Source organism: Triticum urartu, chromosome 3A (assembly GCF_056163025.1).
Source record: "Triticum urartu cultivar PI428250 chromosome 3A, HENAU_Tu73, whole genome shotgun sequence".
Lineage (NCBI taxonomy): Eukaryota > Viridiplantae > Streptophyta > Magnoliopsida > Poales > Poaceae > Triticum > Triticum urartu.
The window spans coordinates 52,602,935-52,624,584 of NC_141875.1; the positions used below are offsets into that span (position 1 = coordinate 52,602,935).

Here is a 21,650-nt window from a genome sequence, read left to right on the forward strand (position 1 = left end):
GAAATGATGGGAACACCTTTTGAATGAACGCCGAGTCCTCCCAGGTAGCAGCTACAAGGGGCAGGTTAACCCATTTAACAAGCCATCTGACTACTGGTGTACTTATGTTGCCTTGTGGTCTGGGGATGAGTTTTCTGTCCAAAACTGCTTCAGGTTCCATTCGAATCATACCATCTGATCCTACCAAGGGCAGGTGCTTGGAGGGAACCACCAGAGGACCAATATGCTTCTTGAGCTGGCTCACATGAAAGGTGTGGTGCAATTGGCAGCCTTCTGGTAGGAGCAATTTATAAGCAACCTTGCCAATCTTCTGAAGAATTTTGAGGGGACCATAAAACTTGGAGTGCAGTTTGAGGTGCCTGTGCAAGCTTAGGGATGTATGCCTATAAGGCTGTAACTTCAAATATACCATATCTCCCACAGAGAAGTCCCTTTCTTTCCTTCTTTTGTCAGCATAGTGTTTCATCCTAGCTTGTGCTTTGAGGAGATTTTGTTTGATAACTTCGAGGGCCCCTTCCCTGTTCTGAAGAAGATTGTCACTGTCCTCACAGATAGTGTCAGGGAGGGCTGATTCTGCAAATCATGGGGGGAGGGAATCCATATAAGGCCTGGAAGGGTGTCATTTGCAATGCAGTGTGGAAACTGGTGCTGTACCACCATTCAGCCAAGGATAACCACCCATGTCACTTTTTAGGCTGTTAAAAACACATGCATCTGAGATAATTTTCCAGGCATTGGTTTACTCTTTCCGTTTGTCCATACGATTGTGGGTGGTAGCTTGTGCTCATGTGCAGCTTGATCTTGAGGGACTTGAACAATTTCTGCCACAAGTGACTAGTGAAGATTTTATCCCTGTCAGTTACAATGACCAAGGGCATGCCATGCAACTTGAAAACTGTATCAGAGAAGGCTCTTGCCACAGATTGCACTGTGATGGGGTGTTTCATGGCTATAAAGTGTGGATACTTGGTGAACCTTTTGTTCTCAGATAGGGGCAATCCTTCCACAAAGTCCATGCTGATGTGTGCCCATGCGAAATCAGGAACAGGCAGGGGTTTTAGGAGACCAGGGTAAGGGGAGTGCTCTGCTTTGTTGAGCTGACAGACTGGGCATTCCTTGACAAAGGTAATTACATCTTGTTTGAGGCCTTGCCAATGAAAGACAAGTTTGACCCGTTGGTAGGTGGCTCTTTCACCAGAATGGGCTCCTAATTCCGAAGCATGAAAGGTTTTTAAAATGTCTGTTCTGAGGGAAGTTGATGTGCCAACCACAACTTTGTTATGGAATCTCAATATGCCATTTTTGTAGGAGTAAGAGCTTGGACTGTCTTTACTGACAGCACATTCAGCTATGAGTTCCTGCACCCTTGTGTCAGACTTGTAGCTCTTGACTACCTCTTTTATCCAAGTAGGAGTGTTGGTACTCACAGTGAGCATGGACACCATGTATTTGACTCTGGATAAAGCATCAGCAGCTTTATTTTCTTTCCCCTTCTTGTATTCTACTGTGAAATTGTATCCCAAAAGCTTGAGCAGTAATTTATGTTGTATGCCTTCAGTCAACTTTTGCTCCTGAATGTATTTGAGGCTCTCTCGGTCTGTTCTAATCACTAGAGAAGTTGCTAAGTAGTGCTTCCACTTCTTTACTACTTCAATAATTGCTAAAGCTTCCTTGTCATATGTAGACATGGCTGCTGCTTTTGGTCCAATAGTTCTGCTGAAATAGGAAACGGGCCTCCCCTCTTGCATTAAGACAGCTCCTAGTCCATAGCCACAAGCATCTGCCTCCAAAATGAAGGGCTTAGTGAAGTCAGGTAGGGCTAGGAAAGGTGCATTTGTTAACTTGTCCTTAAGTGTGAGGAATGCTTGCTCTTGTTGTTCTTGCCAAACAAATGCATCCTTCTTCAAGCAGTCAAACAGGGGTCTGCAAATAAGGCCATATCCCTGGATAAACCTTCTGTAATACCCACTTAGTCCAAGGAAGCTTCTGAGCTCAGTGACATTTGTGGGTGCTGGTCATTCTTGAATTGCTGTGATCTTTGCAGGGTCAGTGGCTACTCCATCCTTGCTGATAACATGGCCTAGATATTCTACTTTAGATTGACCAAAGGAGCACTTGTCCAGTTTGGCATACAGTTGGTTTTCTTGGAGTGTAGCAAATACTTTGGACAAGTGGACTTTGTGTTCTAGGGTCTGACTGAACACTAGGATGTCGTCAAAGAACACTACCACAAATTTGAAAGGACCAAACAGCAAGTTCATGAGAGCTTGAAATGTTGGAGGGCCATTTGAAAGGCCAAAAGACAGTACTAGAAATTCAAAGTGCCCCTGAAGTGTGGAGAAAGCAGTTTTGTGGATATCGTCCTCTGCCATTCTAATTTGGTGATAGCCATTTCTGAGATCAATCTTGGAGAAAATCTGAGCTCCCTTTAGCTAATCTAGGAGATCTTCTATCATAGGTATTGGGTACTTGTTTTTAATTGTGATGGAGTTCAACTTCCTATAATCAATGCATAGTCTCCATGAACCATCCTTCTTTTTCACTAAGAGAAGAGGAGAAGAAAATGGGCTGGTACCTGGGCCTAATGAGGCCAGCTTTTAGGAGGTCCTGGATGATTTTCTCAAGTACCTCTTTTTGGTGGTGAGGAACTCTGTAAGGTCTCTGGTTTACAACCTTTGTTCCTTCAACCAATGGAATTCTATGATCACAGGGCCTGCTAGGGGGTAAGCCAGTAGGGGAAGAGAAGATTTTCTCATATTTCTGGAGTACTGGTTGGAGCTCTTGAGGTACTTGCTGGGCTGCTGCAATTGGTTCAGAGCAGGCAGTAGTAAACAAGAAGAAACCACAAACAGCTTGGTCCATGACCTTATCAGCAGTGTCTACAATCTCAGGAGGTCTTTCCCAGGGTACAGTCTCATCCACAAAGGTCACTAGTGTCTTCTTTGGTGTTGTAATCCGTATTTCCATTAAGATGAAATCCATTTGTAAAGGGTTATGTTTCCTCAGCCAATCCACCCCTAAGATCATGTCATACCCTTAAGATTCAGAACCCTGAAAGTGTCTGTAAACTGATGACCTTGTATGGTATATGGACAGTTGTGGGCTGTGAAATCACTCCATAGGACCCCTCCACTGGCCACAACTACTTTAATCTTGGGTGTATCGATGATGAGGGAACCACAGGATGATGCATCGATGGCTGAGAATGAATCTGGCACGCAGAAACAGGGGATATTCTGTAGTGTTTCTTCAGATAGCAGCAAACAGCATGACACCATCATTGCTGCCAAAGCTGCTTTTGCCAAGCCATTCTTCATGGAGGTATTCGTCTTGGTTGTCTGGTGCATTTGGAAGCAGAAGGAATAGAAAGATTTTTGAGAATACTAACCCTGGTTTCTCCTCTTTAGAAAGGAATGTACATCTTTATCTTTTAGGCTCTCCTCTGAGCTTGCTGCTCCTCTTGGCTGCTGGCTCAACTCTCTGGCCTAGGCCCTTGTACAACCCCTTTCTTTCTCTTTGTATATACTTGTACGAAGTGGCCCAAGATCTTTCACTTCAAATGTTTTCCCCAATCTCTCCTTGAGGTATTTAATTTCTTCAACATCATCATCAGTTACCATTATATCATCAACATACACCACCAGGATAGCAGGGGGTATCAGGTGGAAAACACTATCTTCTGAAAATCTGGAAATTTTTGTTGTGGTCAATTTGATGTCATCTCAGCCCCCTCCCAGTCATTTTGCAGAAAACTACCTGCAAACCACATTCTGCAGTTTGCAAAGAACCCCTTCTTAAATGTCTGTCCTCAAAATTCAGCCCGCTGGTACACTTTGTGGATGCATGGTCCTGGACCTTCCCGGGCCTGTGCCATTTGGGCCTGTCAGAGATTTCCATCAAAAGTAGCACTAGTGTTGTTAGCTGACAGTCAACAAGTTTTCTATTAGAGGACAACTGAAATATTTAACTATCCAATTCTTTTCGAGCAATGCATTTGGTTACAACCCATTCATTTTGAAAACTGCAACACTGATTATGCTGGAACATATATCTATATCTATAAAAATAAACCAAAATTTGGAGTATGGATATTGGTAGGAGCTAGGACCCTACCGGGTCTAGGGTGGAGGTTGTAGGGGAAGGAGGGTGCTGGACGTGGCGGAGCTCGCGGTCGCCAGCGACAGGGCGCCGTCGTGCTGTGCGAGGGAGGAGGCGGCGGCGCAAAGAGCAGGAGGCGGCTAGGGTTAGGGTCCGGCTCCTCTGGGAGCCGGGCAATAGAATTATTCTTATTGCTTCCTCATGAACGAGTCTTACAACTAGTATATATAACCACAATGGAAAATAAAATAGATAACTTGCGGGCTAAGCCCCTAACTAAATATGCCCAGTGGGCCTCCTACGGCTGCCCGGTCATAACATCTCTCCCCGCCTGCGCAAACAGCTCGTCCTGGAGCTGAAAGTCGGGGTAGTGTTGGCGGAACTCGTCGCGCTGCTCCCAAGTAGCGTCCTCCTCTGGGAGGCCAGCCCACTGAATCAACACATACCACACCCCGCGACGAAGCTGCGCCTTCAAGACCTTCTCCGGCTCCGGAAGGAGGCGCCCGTCGAAGGTCGGAGGAAGCGCCAGAGGGGCCGCGGGTGGCTCCCCGCGGAAGGGCTTCAGCAGCCCCACATGGAAGACGTCGTGGATGCGGGCACCCGCCGGAAGCTGAAGACGGTAGGCCACCTTCCCGATGCGCTCCAAAACAGCAAAGGGCCCGACGTAGCGAGGGCCCAGCTTGCGCTTCGCGCATGGGTCCAGCGACTGCGTAGAGCGATGAAGGAGACGCAGCCAAACCCAGTCACCCACCGCGAACTCCGCCTCGCGATGGTGGTCGTCGTAGTAGTGCTTGGCCAGCTGCTGGGCCTGAAGGAGGCGTTGCCGGACCTCGGCCAGCATCTCGTCATGGCGCCGCATGAAATCACCGGCCACCTTTGTCCGAGCCGTCGCCGGATCAACCGGCAGTATGGGCGGGGGCGGCCAGCCGTAGACCACCTCAAATGGAGTGGCGCGCAGGGCGGAGTGATAGGAGGTGTTGTAGCAGTACTTCGCCCACGAGAGCCAATCCACCCAAGCGCGAGGATGATCACCTGTGACACAACGCAAATACATGGCAATCACCTTGTTGACAACCTCAGATTGGTCATCCGTCTGAGGATGGAAGGCCGTGCTCAGGCGGAGCTTCACGCCCGCCAACCGGAAGAGATCGGCCAGACATGGCCAGTGAACACCAGGTCTCGATCGCTGACGATCGAAGAGGGAACCCCGTGGAGGCGGACGATACCGTCGAAGAAGGCACGAGCCACAGATGCAGCAGTGTAGGGATGACCGAGCGCGATGAAGTGAGCATACTTGGAGAAGCGGTCGACCACCGTGAGAATGACCGATTTGCCGCCCACCTTGGGGAGGCCCTCAATGAAGTCCATGGAGATATCCGCCCAGACCTGAGACGGCACCTCCAAGGGCTGGAGCAGATCAGCCGGCAGGAGTGTCTGTCTTGTTACACTGGCACGTCACACAAGACCGGACCCAGTCACGGACCAGGGCCCGATCACCTGGGATGTAGAAGTCGGCACGGAGACGATGGAGGGTTTTCTGCACACCCTCATGGCCCGCTGAGTGGGCCAGTAGCAGCACCTGGTGATGGAGATCGTCGTGCGCCGGCACGAAGACCCGGCGCCCATGAAGGAGCAATCCATCGGCAAGGCGCCACGACTCCTCTAGCTCACCCGCAGCCAGTTGCTGCTGAAGGAGGAGGGCGTCTAGCGCGGCGGCTGTCACCCGGTGGATGTCGGTGAAGAGAGCGAACGTAGGCCCCGAGCGTATGCAGAGTGCCGCCCCTTCGGAGTCGCCCCCGGTAGTGTCGTGGTTGGCGTCGCGGCGAGACAGGGCGTCGGCCACGGTGTTAAGGCGGCCTGGGCGGTACTCGGCGGTACTCGACGGTGAAGTCGAAGCCCAAGAGCTTGCTGATCCACTGGTGATGCGGCACGGTCGAGAGCCTCTGGTCCAACAAGAACTTGAGGCTGTAGTGGTCCGTGCGAATCCGGAAAGACCGACCCCACAGATAGGGCCGCCAATGGCGCACTGCCTGCACCAATCCAATGAGCTCTCGCTCATACGCCGCGAGCTTAAGATGGCGCGCGGCGAAGGGCCTGCTGAAGAATGCGAGGGGTCCATCGCCCTGATGAAGGATGACACCGAACCCTGCACCGGAAGCGTCGCAGTCCATAATGAATGGCCGGTCGAAGTCCGGCATCTGAAGGACGGGCCCTGTCGTGAGGGCCCCCTTGAGGGCCTTGAACGCCACGGTCGCCTCCTCATCCCAGGCAAAGGCGTCGCGATGGAGCAGGCGCGTGAGTGGAGACGCGATGAGGCCGAACTCCCGGATAAATTTCCGGTAGTAGCCCGCGAGGCCCAGAAACCCGCGAAGAGTCCGCGGTGAATGCGGGTTCGGCTAGGCGGCGACGGCCGCCACCTTGTCGGCGTCCATGGCCACCCCCTCGGCCGAGATGACGCGACCGAGGTAGGCGTCCCGAATGAGCACTTCGAGTGCTTAAGGTGAAGATGCGCTCGAAGCTCGTTGAAGACGATGGCGACGTGATGAAGGTGCTCCGTCCACGAGGCGCTGTAGATAAGAATATCATCAAAGAAAACGAGCACAAACCGGCGCAAGTAAGGGCGGAGGACATCGTTCATCAGAGCTTGAAAAGTCGTCGGGTGCATTGGAGAGACCAAACGACATGACCAAGAAGTCGAAGTGGCCGTGATGAGTCCGAAACGCCGTCTTGGCGATATCATCCGGGTGCATGCGCACCTGGTGGTAACCCGACCGGAGATCGAGTTTGGTGAAGAAGCGGGCCCCATGTAGCTCATCCAGGAGCTCATCGACCACCGGAATAGGAAACTTGTCCTTAAGTGTCAGGGCATTGAGGGCGCGGTAGTCGATGCAGAAGCGCCACGTGCCGTCTGACTTGCGGACGAGGAGTACCGGCAATGTGGAGATCCAGATGATGCCCGCGGCGAGCATGAGTGCACACTAGCACTCCAGCTCGTCCTTCTGCAGCTGCGGATAGCGGTATGGCCGGACCGCCACCGGCGCCGAGCCCGGCAGGAGATGAATGCGGTGATCGTACACCCGGGCAGGCGGAAGGCCCCGCAGCTCGTCGAAGAGGTCGCTGTGCTGCTGCAGGAGGTGCTCCAAGAGTGGGTGCTCAGCCTCGGTAGTGGTCGTCGCCAGCTGAAGTTGGGGCGTCGTCGGTGAGGCGCCCTCCCACCGGACGCGGCGGCCGAGACGCCAGAAGGACATCGTCAAGGTGTCGAAATCCCAAAGGATGGGACCGAGGGTCCGCAAGAAGTCGACACCAAGGATGAAGTCGAAGCAGCCCAAGTCGATGCCTGCACACGTGATGGTGAAGTGCTCGTCGCCGATGGTGATGGGTACGTTTCGCGCGAGCCCATGACACCGGAGACGATCGCCGTTGGCCACCGTGACCCGAAGATGCTCCCCGCCCGTCGGCTGAAGCGCTAAGCGGCGCATGGTAGCCTCGGGCAGGAAGTTATGTGTGGAGCCCGTATCCAAAAGGGCCACCAGGCGCTCGCCGTGTATCATCACTGGCAAGAGCATGGTCCGCTCATCGCGGATGCCGGCAAGCGCATGGAGCGAGACCACGAGTGTTGTCACTGGGGCGGCCGCGGGCGCGGCCTCGGCAGCTGCGGCGTCGAGCCCCTCACCCGAGGCGTCCTCCTCAGTGTAGTCGGCCGTCTCCAAGTAGAAGAGTCGCGGGTAGACATGGCCCGACGCGTAGGGCTCATCGCAGTTAAAAGCAAAGCCCCAAGCGCTAACGCTCCAGCTGCTCCGCCTGAGAGAGGCGACGGAAAGGCCACGTCGCAGCCGGGGTGGTAGTCACCGGAGCGGCCGGGGGTGGCCGGGCCGGTGCCGGGGATTGTCGGGCGGCCCGTCGGCCTCCTCGAGCTGGGGCTGCCTGCTGCACGGCCTAGACGCGGCACTCGAAGGCGTGGGCGTAATACATGGCTGTCTGGAGATCCTGGGGTCCCCGGAGCTCCACGTCCACGCATATGTGATCCGGGAGTCCACCGACGAAGAGGTCGGCCCGCTGCTGCGCCGTCACACCTGACACGTGGCAAGCCAAGGCCTGGAAACGGTCGGCGAAGTCCTGCACCGTGGAGGTGAAGGGAAGGCGGCCTAGCTCTGCCAGGCGGCTCCCGCAGATCGATGGCCTAAAACGAAGGAGGCAGAGCTCGCGGAAGCGCTCCCAAGGGGACATACTGCCCTCGTCCTGCTCGAGGGCGTAGTACCAGGTCTATGCCGTGCCGCGAAGGTGGTAAGAGGCGAGCCAGGTACGCTCCGAGGCAAGGGTGCGCTGCCCGCGAAAGAACTGCTCGCACTGGTTGAGCCAGTTGAGGGGGTCCTCCGTGCCGTCATAAGTGGCGAAGTCCAGTTTGGCAAACTGCGGCGGTGTCTGTGGTGGGGCGCCGTGGCCGATTGCCTCGGAGGTGCAAAGCGGCGAGGACTGGGGCGCCCGGTTAGCATGGCCGCGGCCCGTGTAGTTCCCCGCCGAGTCGGAGGGATCGCCGTACTGCAGAGTGGGCCGGCCACTGTGATGGGGGGTGGCGATGATCCGGTCAGCCAGGCCAGTATTGGGGACGGCGACGGCGGAAAGCGCACTTGCTGGATCGGTACGCCTCCCTGTATGGTAGACCCGGGCCCCGTGCTGGACGGTGGCGGGGCCGGCAGCTGCGGCTGCATCGGCACGGACCCGGGTGGCGTGGGGGGCGCGGAGAGGGCCGGGGCCGGCCACTACGGCCATTGGGGCGCGACCGCGAGCGGCGGCGGGGCCGGCAGCTGCGGCTGCCCGGACCCGGGCGGCGGGGGGGGGGGGGGGGGGGGGGGGGGGGGGCGAGGGCCGGGGTCGGCCATTGCGACCACTGGGACGCGACGACGGGCGGCGGCTGATGCGGCCAGGGGTGATGTAGAGGCCTGATCGGCGCCGCAGTTGCCGAGTACCAGGGCAAGGCGGCTGGCCCGGTCGTGGCGGCCGGCGGCAAGGGCGGCGGCTGCCCGTAGGGCCCGGCCAGGTAGAGGCGTATGCCCTGGACGGCGATGACGAGATCATTAAGGACTCCGGTGATTTCCGCCGGGGAGTAGACGGCGGCAGGCGGCGCGGTGAGGGGCGGCGACTGGCCGGTGGAGGCCCCCGCAGTGGAGCCGAGCAGGGAGGTCGGCAGCGGCGGTGGGAAGCGCCAGTGGCGTGGTGGTGGACATCGGCGAGGTGGGCAGCGGCGGGGTGGGTGGTGGAGCAGACATGATCGGACCCAAGCTACCTGATACCAAATTGGTAGGAGCTAGGACCCTACCGGGTCTAGGATGGAGGTTGTAGGGGAAGGAGGGTGCTGGACGTGGCGGAGCTCGCGGTCGCCGGCGGCAGGGCGCCGTTGTGCGCAAGGGAGGAGGCGGCGACGCAAAGAGCAGGAGGCGGCTAGGGTTAGGGTCCTCATGGAAGAGTCTTACAACTAGTATATATAACCACGATGGAAAATAAAATAGATAACTTGCGGGCTAAGCCCCTAACTAAATCTGCCCAGTGGGCCTCCTACGGGCATAAGTCTGCCCGGTCATAACAGACATCTTTTTAAGTTGAGATGAATTTGTGTATCAAATAATTACAAAAAAATGCAGTTACACAGGTAGCTGCATATAATTTCAGAAAGTCACACGCTTGTGGTTCTCGATGTTCTTAGAAAAACCATCAGCGTGTAATAAGTTATATACTATCTGTTAAACTTGTGTTTCAAATTTGTTACTTTTTATTCATGTTACCATACATTCCTACTTGTGATTTTCTGAATTTGAATGAAAATGTGTCTTCTAAAAGTCTACATTTACATAATCATACTTTTTAGTTTTTTTTGACTGACTTATGCAAAGCATTTTCTAATGTATGTTTATTGCAGGCTAAACGTCCTTCTGCGATAGATTCTTTCAACAAAATCACAGCCAACTGGCAGGGCAAGACGATAGCCCTCTTCTTGGACTACGACGGAACCCTGGCGCCAAAAGTAGATAATCCTGACGAGGCATACATGTCCAGCGAGGTAAGTATAATGAAAAGAAAAATTCTTGCATGTTACTTGATATTTGTAGATCTTTTGATAGGAGCTAGGGTCCTACCAGGCCTGGACCACAGGTTGTAGGGGTGGAAGGTTGGGTGGTGAGAGTGTTAGACCTTTGAACCTGAGCATTGATAGTTGTGGATGACACTAGGAGAGTTGGGACAATATCTTGTTAGACCTTTGAACCTGAGCATTGATAGTTGTGGATGACACTAGGAGAGTCGGGACAATTTTCGTTGGTTTATTTCTCACACAATGCCATGCCAACCTGAGGGGTTGGGGATACATACTTATAGGCTGCTAGCCAGCCAAGCATATGCTGAGATGCTACTAAGATGCCAGTCTAAGATGCTGGTCTAAGATGCTATCCTAACTGCCAGTCCTTATGGTCAGGAACTCTATCCTAACTACCACAAGGACCATGTGCTGCAGCCCCACAAAGACCCTAGTACACAGACTTATCCAACATTCTCCCCCTAAGTCTTGTACGTCGTCTTGTGGGAGTGTTGAATCATCCCGATCCTGGAGCAAAGCTCAAGGAACTTGACCCTCCCAAGAGGCTTGGTGAGCAGGTCTGCGAGCTGATCCTTGGTGTTGATGTAGCTCGCCTCGATGCTCCCTTCTTCCACACAGCTGCGGATGAAGTGATACCTCAGCCTGTGCTTGCTCCGTTCGTGGAACACGGGGTTCTTTGCCAGGGCCAGGGCGGACTTGCTGTCCACCAGGAGCTGCACCGTTCTGGTGTCTTGAATGAGAAGATCACCAAGCAGTCGAGCGAGCCAAAGCGCCTGAGTGCAGGCGGTGGAGGCCGCTATGTACTCAGCCTCACAGCTGGACAGGGCCACCACCTGCTGCTTGATTGATTGCCAGCTCACGAGACACTTGCCGAGGAAGAGGAGGATCCCGCTCGTGCTCTTGCTGGTGTCGATGTCGCCGGCGTGGTCGCTGTCGCTGTACCCGACGAAGTGTGCTGCCCCCGGACACCTAGGGTAGTGGAGGCCGTGGTCGAGGGTCCCTGCTATGTAGCGGATGATCCTCTTCACTGCCTGCTGGTGTTCCGACGTCGGTCGCTCCATGAACCGACTGACATAGCCGACGGAGAATGATAGGTCCGGCCGTGTGTGGGTGAGGTAGCGAAGGCTCCCCACAAGGCGTCGGTACTCCGTAGCATCCACTTCCTCCGTCGTGCTGTCGCGGCTTAGTTTCAGCCTCTCCTCCATCAGAGTGAGAGCTGGATGGCAACCGGTGAGCCCAGCTAGCTCAACGATGCGCTTGGCGTAGGCAGACTGTCGAAGCGCGATCCCGGAGTGATCCTGGTGCACCTCAATCCCTAGATAGAAGGAGAGGAGCCCCAGATCACTCATCTGGAAGGTGGCCTTCATGTCTTCCTTGAATGCCGCTACCTCTGCATCTTTGGTGCCGGTGATCACCAAGTCGTCAACATAGACGCCCACCAGCAGGGCATTTCCTCCACTGCCCCGTCGGTAGACAGCGGCCTCATGCGGGCTTTGCTCGAAGCCCATCTTCTTTAGCGTGGAGTCCAGCTTGGCGTTCCATGCCCTAGGTGCCTGCCGTAGGCCATAGAGGGCCTTGCGCAGGCGGAGTACCTTGCCCTCCTGGCCGGGAATCGCAAAACCCGGTGGCTGATGCACGTAGACTTCCTCCTTCAAGTCACCGTTGAGGAATGCCGACTTGACATCCATGTGATGGACACGCCAGCCCTCCTAGGCAGCCAGCGCAAGGAGTCGCACGGACTCCATCCGTGCCACGGGAGCAAAGGCGTCGTCGAAATCGACTCCTTCCTGCTGCAAGAAGCCTCGGGCCACCAGGCGAGCCTTGTGCTTGATGATGGCGCCGGCTCCATCCCTCTTCAGCTTGAACACCCACTTAAGGGTGATTGCGCGGTGACCACGGGGGAGGTCAGCGAGCTCCCAGGTGCGGTTTTGCTCGACCGCATCCATCTCCAACTGCATCGCGGCGCGCCATGCCGCATCTCTCTCGGCCTCTGCAAAGGACCGTGGTTCGCCGTCCTCACACGCGAGTTGTAGCTGCGCCTCCAGGTCACGTGGCATCAGTCCCGGCACCGGCTGGTCACCGAGTAGATCATCCATCGTGCGATACCGCAGCTGTTCACCTCCATACCACGCGTCGACCCGCTCCTCGTCGTGAGTGAGCGGGGAAGCGAACTTCATCGGGTTGTGCTCTGCGTGAGCTGGTGCTGATGAAGACGAACCCGGAGTGGCGACCGCCGGGGCTGGAGTATGCGGCGTCGCCAGTTGTGGTGCCGTCGGCGTAGCGGGCACCGCAGTCGATGTAGTTTTGGGGGCCGGGGTAGACGTGCCCGGCGGAGAGGAGCTGCTTGCTCCCCCGGCTTCCTTGAAGTGAGCGTACTCGATAATGAAGTCGTCATACGTCGGCGTCGCGCCGTCGTCCACCGCCTTGTCCCATTGCCACCCTCGCCCTTTGTTGAACACAACGTCTCACGCCGTGCGCACACGCTGTGTCTTTGGGTCGAGGATGCGGTAGGCCTTTGAGCCCTCCATGTAGCCGATGAAGACTCCCGGAGTGCTCCTGTCGTCGAGCTTGCCGGTGTGGCCAAGCTCCTTAGCGAACGCAAGACAGCCAAAGACCCGCAAATGGGAGACCGCCGGCTTCCGCCCATGCCAGGCCTCATACGATGTCCTGCCGTCGAGTGCCTTAGTAGGCGAGCGGTTGAGGATGTAGACGGCCGTCAGCACCGCCTCTCCCCAGAAAACAGCCGGCATCCCTCGCTGCTTGAGGAGAGCCCGAGCCATCCCCACAACCGTCTGGTTGCGCCGCTCGACGACTCCGTTTTGCTGCGGGCTGTACGGCGCGGAGTAGTGGCGCTGGATGCCCTCATTGGCGCAGTACGACGCGAATTCAGCCACCGTGAATTCGCCACCGTTGTCAGTGCGCAACACGCGCAATTTGCGGCCGCTCTCCGCCTGATGGCGTCCGCCGCTTCTCCCTTGCTGCCGAGAATCATCGCCCACATGTAACGAGAGATCGTCGACGAGCAGCAGGAAGTAGCGTCGACCTCCTGGTGTGGCTGGCGTCACCGGGCCGCACAAGTCTCCGTGCACGAGCTCCAGCTTCTCCTTGGCCCGAAAACTCGCCTGTTGGGGAAAGGGGAGTCGTCTCTGCTTCGTCAGTACGCAGATGTCGCAGAACTGCTCCACATGGTCGAGGCATGGCAGGCCTCGTACCATCTCCTTGGCACTTAGACGCTTCAGGGCCTCAAAGTGAAGATGCCCAAAGCGCTCATGCCATTGCCACGCCTCGTCGTCCCGACGGACAGCGAGACAAACCGGTTGTGCCACCTGCACATCAAGGACGTAGAGTCGATTTCCACCTCTGGGTACCTTGGCGAGAAGGCGACCCTGGCGATCCCAGATGCGTAGGACCCCATGCTCAATCAGCACGCGTGAGCCGTTCTCATCTAGCTGTCCCAAGCTGATGATGGAGTTCCTTAGCGCGGGGATGTAGTAGACATCGGTGAGCAGCCGGTGCTCTCCCGTCTTGGTGGTGAAGATGACGGAGCCGACGCCCTTAATTTCCACAGCGGAGGCATCCCCAAACTTGACGGAGCCTCGCACATCGGAATCGAGCTCGGCGAATAATTCCCTTCGATCGGTCATGTGGTGGGTGGCGCCGGTGTCGAGGCACCACCCCGTAGTCTTGTCCTTCCCGGAGGCATCGCCGAGAAGAGCGTGCGCCTTTGGCTCGTCGAGGTGGATGAGAGCTTTTGCGACTGGTGTCGCTGAAGATAGTTCAATGCTTGCATGCGCCATGAATAGAGCCGTCTCCTCCTTCGCCTGTGCGACGTGAGCCTGGCCTTGTCGTGGTTGCCGACACTCATTGGCCCAATGGCCAAACCGGCCACAGTTGTGGCAGCTGTTGTCTTGTGCCAGCTTGGGCTTGCCAGCGGCGCCGTCCTTGGCGCCTCCGCGGGCGTCCCCTTCGGCACGTCCTTGTGCCCTGCCCGGGGGGCCTCTTCGCGTCTTACGCTGCTTGCCACGCTTGCGGCCGCCCGTCGTGGAAGAAGGCTCCCCCTTCTTCCTGTCACCAAGGCTGGCATCCCACGGCTCCCGAGTTAGGAGCAGCTTCCCGCCGGTGGTGATGGGCCCCGAGGAAGGATGTGGCTCATCGGTGTCGACGACCTTGAGGGGACCTATCGCCTCCTCGATTGTCATCGTGGAGAGGGCCAGCAAGGACTCGATCGACCGACCATCTGCTTGTACTTCTCGGGGATGCACCGAAAGAGCTTCTCGACAGCTCTCTCCTCGGTGTAGGTGGCATCACCAAACTTCACCAACTTCTGCAGCAGAATGTTGAGACGGAGAGCAAAGTCATCAACGTCCTCACCTGGCTTGAAAGCCAGGCTCTCCCACTCCTTACGAAGTGCCTGCAGAGTGGACTTCCGAGCACGGTCGCTGCCGATGCGTGCCGCGGCGATGGCGTCCCAAGCTTCCTTGGCAGTCCGCTTGCTGGAAAGCGAGAACTGCATCTCGGGCGGGACTGCGGCGATGAGGGCGTCCAGCGCCCGTCGGTCCTCTTGGTGGTCGACGTTGCTGTCCTGGACTGCCTCCCACATGCGCCGCACCTGGAGCCTGACCTTCATGATCCCGGCCCACTCGACGTAGTTGGTTTTAGTGAGGGTAGGCCACCCAGCACTGGGACCAACATCCCTGACCACAGTCCGGACCTCGTAGAGGCCGCGGTCCTGGTCATTGCAGCCGCCGTCGCGGTGCACACCTCCACCTGGAGCGCGGGCGTGCTCGACTGCCCACTGCGCCGTCCGCTCTTGCGCCACTTTGGCGCGGTCTGCGTCAGCGCCGTCGTCCGCAGGCGCGGAGCTGTTGGAGCTGCCGGAGCCGCCGCGGAGTGCTTTGGCATCTGCCGTAGCCTCACGTGCTGCGTCCGCTGCTGCTGCTGCTTCTAACTCCGCCCTGGCTGCTTCTACCTCCGCTTTGGCTGCTGCCAGCTCCGCTGCAGCCAGCCTCGACACCCTTGCTGCCGCTGCAGCTGCTGCTACAGCTGCTCGCTCACGCTCCTCAGCCACGGCGCGCTCGGACTCCTGCCGGCGCCGCATGCTCGAGGTAGCCGTGTGCTGAGAGCGACCTGCAGACATGGCTCGCTGCAGGGGGGCTGTTGCGTGAAGAGGAGGTTGTTGAAGACGAACTGTTGCTCGACAGTCCGGAGGGAGGAATGTAACCAGAGGCAGACGGAGCAGCTGCTGCTACCGACTTGGGCTGCTCACAGGAAATGCTCAGGGTACAAGATAACGAGGCTCTGATACCACTTGTTAGACCTTTGAACCTGAGCATTGATAGTTGTGGATGACACTAGGAGAGTTGGGACAATATCTTGTTAGACCTTTGAACCTGAGCATTGATAGTTGTGGATGACACTAGGAGAGTTGGGACAATTTTCATTGGTTTATTTCTCACACAATGCCATGCCAACCTGAGGGGTTGGGGATACATACTTATAGGCTGCTAGCCAGCCAAGCATATGCTGAGATGCTACTAAGATGCCGGTCTAAGATGCTAGTCTAAGATGCTGGTCTAAGATGCTATCCTAACTGCCAGTCCTTATGGTCAGGAACTCTATCCTAACTGCCACAAGGACCATGTGCTGCAGCCCCACAAAGACCCTAGTACAAAGACTTATCCAACATAGAGGTTGGGCGCGGCCGGCGGCGCGTCGGCGCCGTGATCGCGCTAGAGGAAGGCGGCGGCGGTGAGGGAGAGGCGGCTAGGGTTTAGAGTTCCGGCTCCTAAGGGGAGTCGGGCGATAGTTTATGACTTATTGCTTATTCCAAAAGGTAGCCTTACAACTGTTTATATAATCCTTGCTAATAAAAATAAGATAAGTTGGGCTGAGCCCCTAACTAGACACGCCCATTGGCCTTCTCCGGCTATAAGTGACGCCGGTCATAACATCTCTCCCCGCCTGCGCAAACAGCTCGTCCTCGAGCTAGAAGTCTGGAAAGTGTTGGCGGAACTCGTCAAGCTGCTCCCAAGTGGCATCCTCCTCCGGAAGGCCTTGCCACTGGATCAACAAGTGCCACACCCCACGACGTTGCTGGACCTGCAACACCTTCGCCGGTCCTGGAAGAAGGCGCCCGTCGGAGGTCGGAGGGAGCACCGGCATGGTTGCCGGCGGTTCCCCGCGGAAGGGCTTCAACAACCCCACATGGAAGACGTCATTGATGCGGGCATCGGCCAGAAGCTGAAGACGGCAGGCCACCTTTCCGATGTGTTCCAGCACGGAAAACGGCCCTGCGTAGCGAGGACCCAGCTTGCGCTTCGAGCGCGGGTCGAGGACTGCGTGGAGCGGTGAAGGAGGCGCAGCCACACCCAGTCGCCCACCGCAAACTCCACCTCGTGGTGGTGGGCATCGTAGTAGTGCTTGGACAGCTGCTGGGCCTGGAGAAGTCATTGGCGCACCTCCGCAAGCATCTCATCCCTGCTGCGAAGGTCGCCAGCCGCCTCCGTCCTAGCCATCTCGGGGTCAACCGGTAGGATGGGCGGGGGCGGTCGGCCATAGACCACCTCAAAAGGCATGGCGTGCAGGGCAGAGTGGTATGAAGTGTTGTAGCAGTACTCCGCCCACGCGAGCCAGTCCACCCAAGCACGGGGACGATCACTTGTAACACAACGCAAATACATGGCAATCACCTTGTTGACCACCTCAAATTGACCGTCCGTCTGGGATGGAAGGCCGTACTCAGGCACAGCTTCACGCCCGCCATCCGAAAGAGATCGCGCCAGACATGCCCAGTGAACACCGGGTCCCGGTCGCTGACGATCGAAGAGGGGAACCCGTGGAGGCGGACGATGCCGTCGAAGAAGGCACACGCCACAGAGGCGGCAGTGTAGGGATGGCCGAGCGCGATGAAGTGCGCGTACTTGAAGCGGTCGACCACCGTAAGGATGACAGACTTTTCGCCCACCTTGGGAAGGCCCTCGATGAAGTCCATGGAGATGTCGGCCCAAACCTGAGAGGGAACCTCCAGGGGCTGTAGCAGCTCGGCCGGTCGCAGCGTCTCCGTCTTGTTGCGCTGGCACGTCAGGCAAGACCGCACCCAATCTCGTACCAGGGCCTGGTCACCGAGGATGTAGAAATCGGCGCGGAGACGGTGGAGGGTCTTCTGCACGCCCTCGTGGCCGGCTGAGTGTGCCAGCAGCAGGACCTGGTGACAGAGGTCGCCGTGATCCGACATGAAAAGTCGGCGCCCATGCAGGAGCAAGCCATCCGCCAAGCGTCATGGCTCCTCCAGGTCGCCAGCGTCGGGGCACTGCCGAAGGAGCTGAGCATCCGTAGCGTCCGCGGTGGTCCTGCGGATGTCGTCAATGAGGGCGAAGGAGGGCCGCGAGCAGATGCAGAGGGCCGCGCCCGCGGGGTCGATGGCGTCCGAGTCGGGGTCGGCGTCGCGGCGCGACAGGGCATCGGCCACGGTGTTGAGGCGGCCCGGACGATACTCGATGGTGAAGTCGAAGCCAAAGAGCTTGCTGATCCACTGATGCTGCGGCACGGTGGAGAGCCTCTGTCCAATAAGAACTTGAGGCTGTAGTGATCCCTGCGAATACGGAACGGCCTCCGCCAGAGTTACGGCCGTCAATGGCGCACGACCGCACCAAGCCAATGAGCTCCCTCTCATAGGCCACGAGCTTATGATGGCGCGCGACGAAGGGCCTGCTGAAGAACGCAAGCGGCCCGTCGCCCTGATGAAGGACGGCGCCAAACCCAACGTCCGAGGCATCACAACCCACCATGAACGGCTTGTCGAAGTGCATCTGGAGGACCGGGCTCGTAGTGAGGGCCTGCTCGAGGCTCTCGAACGCCTCGGTCGCCTCAGCATCCCAGGCGAAGGCATCGCGGCGCAAAGTCGCGTGAGCGGGGGCGCGATGAGGCCGAACTCCCCGATGAATTTCCGGTAGTACCCCGCGAGGCCCAGGAAGCCTCGTAGGGCCCACGGCGAGTGTGGCATCAGCCAGGCCGCAACAACCGCCACCTTGTCGGCGTACATGGCGACCGAAGGCGTGCGAACGAGCACTTCGAGCGCTTGAGGTGAAGATGGTGCGCTCAAAGCTCGTGGAAGAAGATGGCGACATGCTGAAGGTGCTCCGCCCACAAGGCACTGTAGATAAGAATGTCATCAAAGAAAACGAGCACAAACCGACACAAGTAGGGGTGGAGAACATCGTTCATCAAGTCCTGAAAGGTCGCTGGTGCATTGGATAGACCAAAGGGCATCACCAAGAACTTGAAGTGGTCGTGATGAGTCTGAAACGCCGTCTTCGCGATATCGTCCGGGTGCATCCGCACCTGGTGGTAGCCTGAACGGAGGTCGAGCTTGGTGAAGAAGCGTGCCCCATGTAGCTCGTCCAGGAGGTCGTCGACAACTGGAATGGGAATTTTGTCCTTGAGCGTATGTGCGTTAAGAGCACGGTAGTAGCGTCTGTGCGTTAAGAGCACGGTAGTCGATGCAGAAACGCCACGTGCCGTCCGCCTTGCGGAAGAGGACCGCCGGCGCCGAAAATGGCGAGGTAGAGATCCGGATGATGCCCAAGGCTAGCATGACCGCGCACTGCCGCTCCAGCTCGTCCTTCTGCAGCTGGGGGTAGCGGTAGGGGCGCGCCGCAATAGGGGTTGTGCCCGGCAGTAGGTGAATGCGGTGGTCGTACGCCCTGGCTGGCGGAAGGCCATGTGGCTCGTCAAAGAGGTCGCGGTGTTGCTGCAAGAGATGGTCCAACAGGGGGTGCTCGGGCCTTGCAGCAGTCGCCATCAGCTGCAGATGCGGCGTCGCTGGTGAGGCGCCACCCACGCCCTCCCACCGGACGCGGTGGCCCAGGCGCCAGAAGGTCATCGTCATGGCGTCGAAGTCCCAGAGGATGGGACCCAGGGTCTGCAAGAAGTCGACACCGAGGATGAAGTCGAAGTAGCCCAAGTCGATGTCGACGCACGTGATGGTGAAGTGCTCGTCGCCGATGGTGACGGGGACGTTCCACGCAATCCCATGACACCGGAGGCGGTCGTCGTTAGCCACGGTGACCCGGAGTTGCTCCCCGCCCGTCGCTGAAGCGCCAAGCGGCGCATGGTCGACTCGGGCAGGAAGTTATGGGTGGAGTCCGTATCCAGGAGGGCCATGAGGCGCTCGCCGTGGATCATCACTGGCAGGAGCATAGTCTGCTCTGCTCGTATACCCGGGAGGGCATGGAGGGATACCATGAGAGCCGTCACCGAAGCGGGCGCCGGTGCGACCTCCGCATCAACTGGGGCGAGCAAGTCGTGGAGCCCGTCGGCAGCAGTGTCCTCCTCGATGTAGTCGGCCGCCTCCAAGTAGAAGAGCCGTGGGCAGACGTGGCCCGACACGTAGGGCTCGTCGCAGTTATAGCATAACCCCTGGCGACGGCGCTCGAGCTGCTCGGCCGGGGTGAGCCGGTGGAAGGGCCGCGTCGCGGCCGGAGTGGTGGTCGCTGCAGAGGCCGGAGGCGGACGCCCCGGCACGCGTGGTGTCAGGGGCGGTCTGGCGGCCTGTCGGGCACCCCGAGACGGCCACGCCTGCTGCAAGGCCTGCGCGCGACGCTCAAAGGCGCGGGCATAATACATGGCCGTCTGGAGGTCCTGAGGTCCCCGCAGCTCAACGTCCACGCGGATATGATCCGGCAGACCGCCCATAAAGAGCACAGCCCGCTGGCGAGCCATCACACCGGGCGCGTGGCACACCAGGGCCTGGAAGCGGTCGATGAAGTCCTGCACCGTGGAGGTGAAGGGTAGGCGGCCCAGCTCCGGCAGCCGGCTCCCGTGTATCGGTGGCCTGAAGCATAGGAGGCAGAGCTCGCGGAAACGCTCCCATGGGGGCATGCCGCCCTCGTCCTGCTCGAGAGCGTAATACCAAGTCTGTGCGGCGCCTCGGAGGTGATACGAAGCGAGCCAGGTGCGGTCCGACGCGAGCGTGCGTTGCCCCTGGAAAAACCGGTCACATTGATTAAGCCAGCTCAAGGGGTCCTCTATGCCGTCATAGGTGGCGAAGTCGAGCTTGGCGAAGCGCGGTGGCGTGTGGTTATGGCCGCCGTGGGGGTACACCTCGTCAGCGCAGAGCAGCAAGGAGGGCGGCGCCAGGTCGGTGGTCATGCCCCCCCGTGGAACGGAGGCCCGTCGAGGCCAGCGTAAGGGCCGGCGGAGCTGGAGGGCCCGCCGTACTGTGGGGGTGGCGCCGGCGGTGACTACACGTGCGACGGCCCCGAAGCCATCGTGTAGACCGGCTGCGACGACCCGGCCAACCAGGCCGGTAACGGGGACGACGAGGGTGGAAACCTGACTTGGTGAATCAGGACCCCCGCCGGCGCAGTAAGGGCCGGCCCGGAGCTGGTAGGTGGTGGTGGCGGCTCCTGCAGCGGCCCAACGGACGCGGCGGAGGCCGCCAGGGGCGGCGACTGCCACGGTAGCCACGACGGCGTGGTGGCGGCGCGACCGGTTGCGGCCCGTAGGACCCGGCCAGGAACAGCCGGATACCCTGGACCGCCTGGGTGAGATCCCGCGGCGCCTCGGTCACCTCCTCCAGTGTGAGGACAGCGGGGGCGGGCGCGACGGAGGAGCCCGGCGCGGGCAGGAGCGGGGCGACGGCCGTGGTGGTCACCGGGGGCGATGAGGTGGTCGACAGCGGGAGGGACGGGGTGGGCTGCGGCGTAGACATGATCGAACCAGAGCTACCTGATACCAGATTGATAGGAGCTAGGGTCCTACCAGGCCTGGACCGCAGGTTGTAGGGGTGGAAGGTTGGGTGGCGAGAGGTTGGCGCGGCCGGGGGCGCGTCGGCGCCATGATCGCGCGGGAGGAAGGCGGCGGCGGTGAGGGAGAGGTGGCTAGGGTTTAGAGTTCCGGCTCCTAGGGGGAGCCGGGCAATAGTTTATGACTTATTGCTTAATTCCAAAAGGTAGCCTTACAACTGTTTATATAATCCTTGCTAATAAAAATAAGATAATGTTGGGCTAAGCCCCTAACTAGACGCGCCCATTGGGCCTTCTCCGGCTATAAGTGATGCTGGTCATAACATCTTTCTTATCCCTGATCCATATATTCAGATGCGCGAAGTTGTTCAAGAACTTGCCTCCTTGTGCGCCACTTCAGTCGTCAGTGGAAGGGCTCGCGATAAGGTATTACCGACTAATGGGTATCTTAATTTGGACGTTCTATACATTTGTAATTAGCGACTCACTTGTTTTGCTATTCATCTGCAGGCGGAAAGTTTCATAATGATCGAAAACCTGCACTATGCAGGGAGCCACGGAGCAGAAATCAAACTCGTAAGCCATTATTAAATTTAGCAATGCCTATATGTAGTTTATTCTTCCTCTTTGACGCGCTCTAAATATTTAATCTGCAGATTGACGAAACAGAAGCCTACGAACCTGCCCGCGAGTATGTGCCTGTTATAAATCAGGTATAA

The 21,650-nt window shown here is 57.8% G+C and overlaps 3 protein-coding genes across 5 annotated transcripts in view; 1 reads left to right on the forward strand and 2 right to left on the reverse strand.

The window, feature by feature from the left end:
• LOC125542747 (uncharacterized) overlaps positions 1–21,650 on the forward strand; it is a 41,529-nt gene that overhangs the window by 13,709 nt on the left and 6,170 nt on the right. For all 3 annotated transcript variants that reach the window (XM_087546303.1, XM_087546305.1, XM_087546306.1), the window contains 4 exons: positions 10,013–10,153; positions 21,286–21,357; positions 21,442–21,507; positions 21,588–21,644. In XM_087546303.1, coding sequence (XP_087402429.1) covers positions 10,013–10,153; positions 21,286–21,357; positions 21,442–21,507; positions 21,588–21,644 — 336 coding nt within the window. The remainder of the gene's footprint in view (positions 1–10,012; positions 10,154–21,285; positions 21,358–21,441; positions 21,508–21,587; positions 21,645–21,650) is intronic.
• On the reverse strand, positions 7,069–7,943 carry LOC147978450 (uncharacterized; the record flags this gene model as incomplete). Its single annotated transcript, XM_087545747.1, has 1 exon — positions 7,069–7,943. A coding segment is annotated over one exon (867 nt), but the record flags the coding sequence as incomplete, so codon positions are not given.
• On the reverse strand, positions 19,063–20,335 carry LOC147978451 (uncharacterized). Its single transcript, XM_087545748.1, has one exon. It carries the CDS (start codon positions 20,333–20,335, stop codon positions 19,070–19,072), a length of 1,266 nt encoding a protein of 421 aa, XP_087401874.1. The 3' UTR covers positions 19,063–19,069.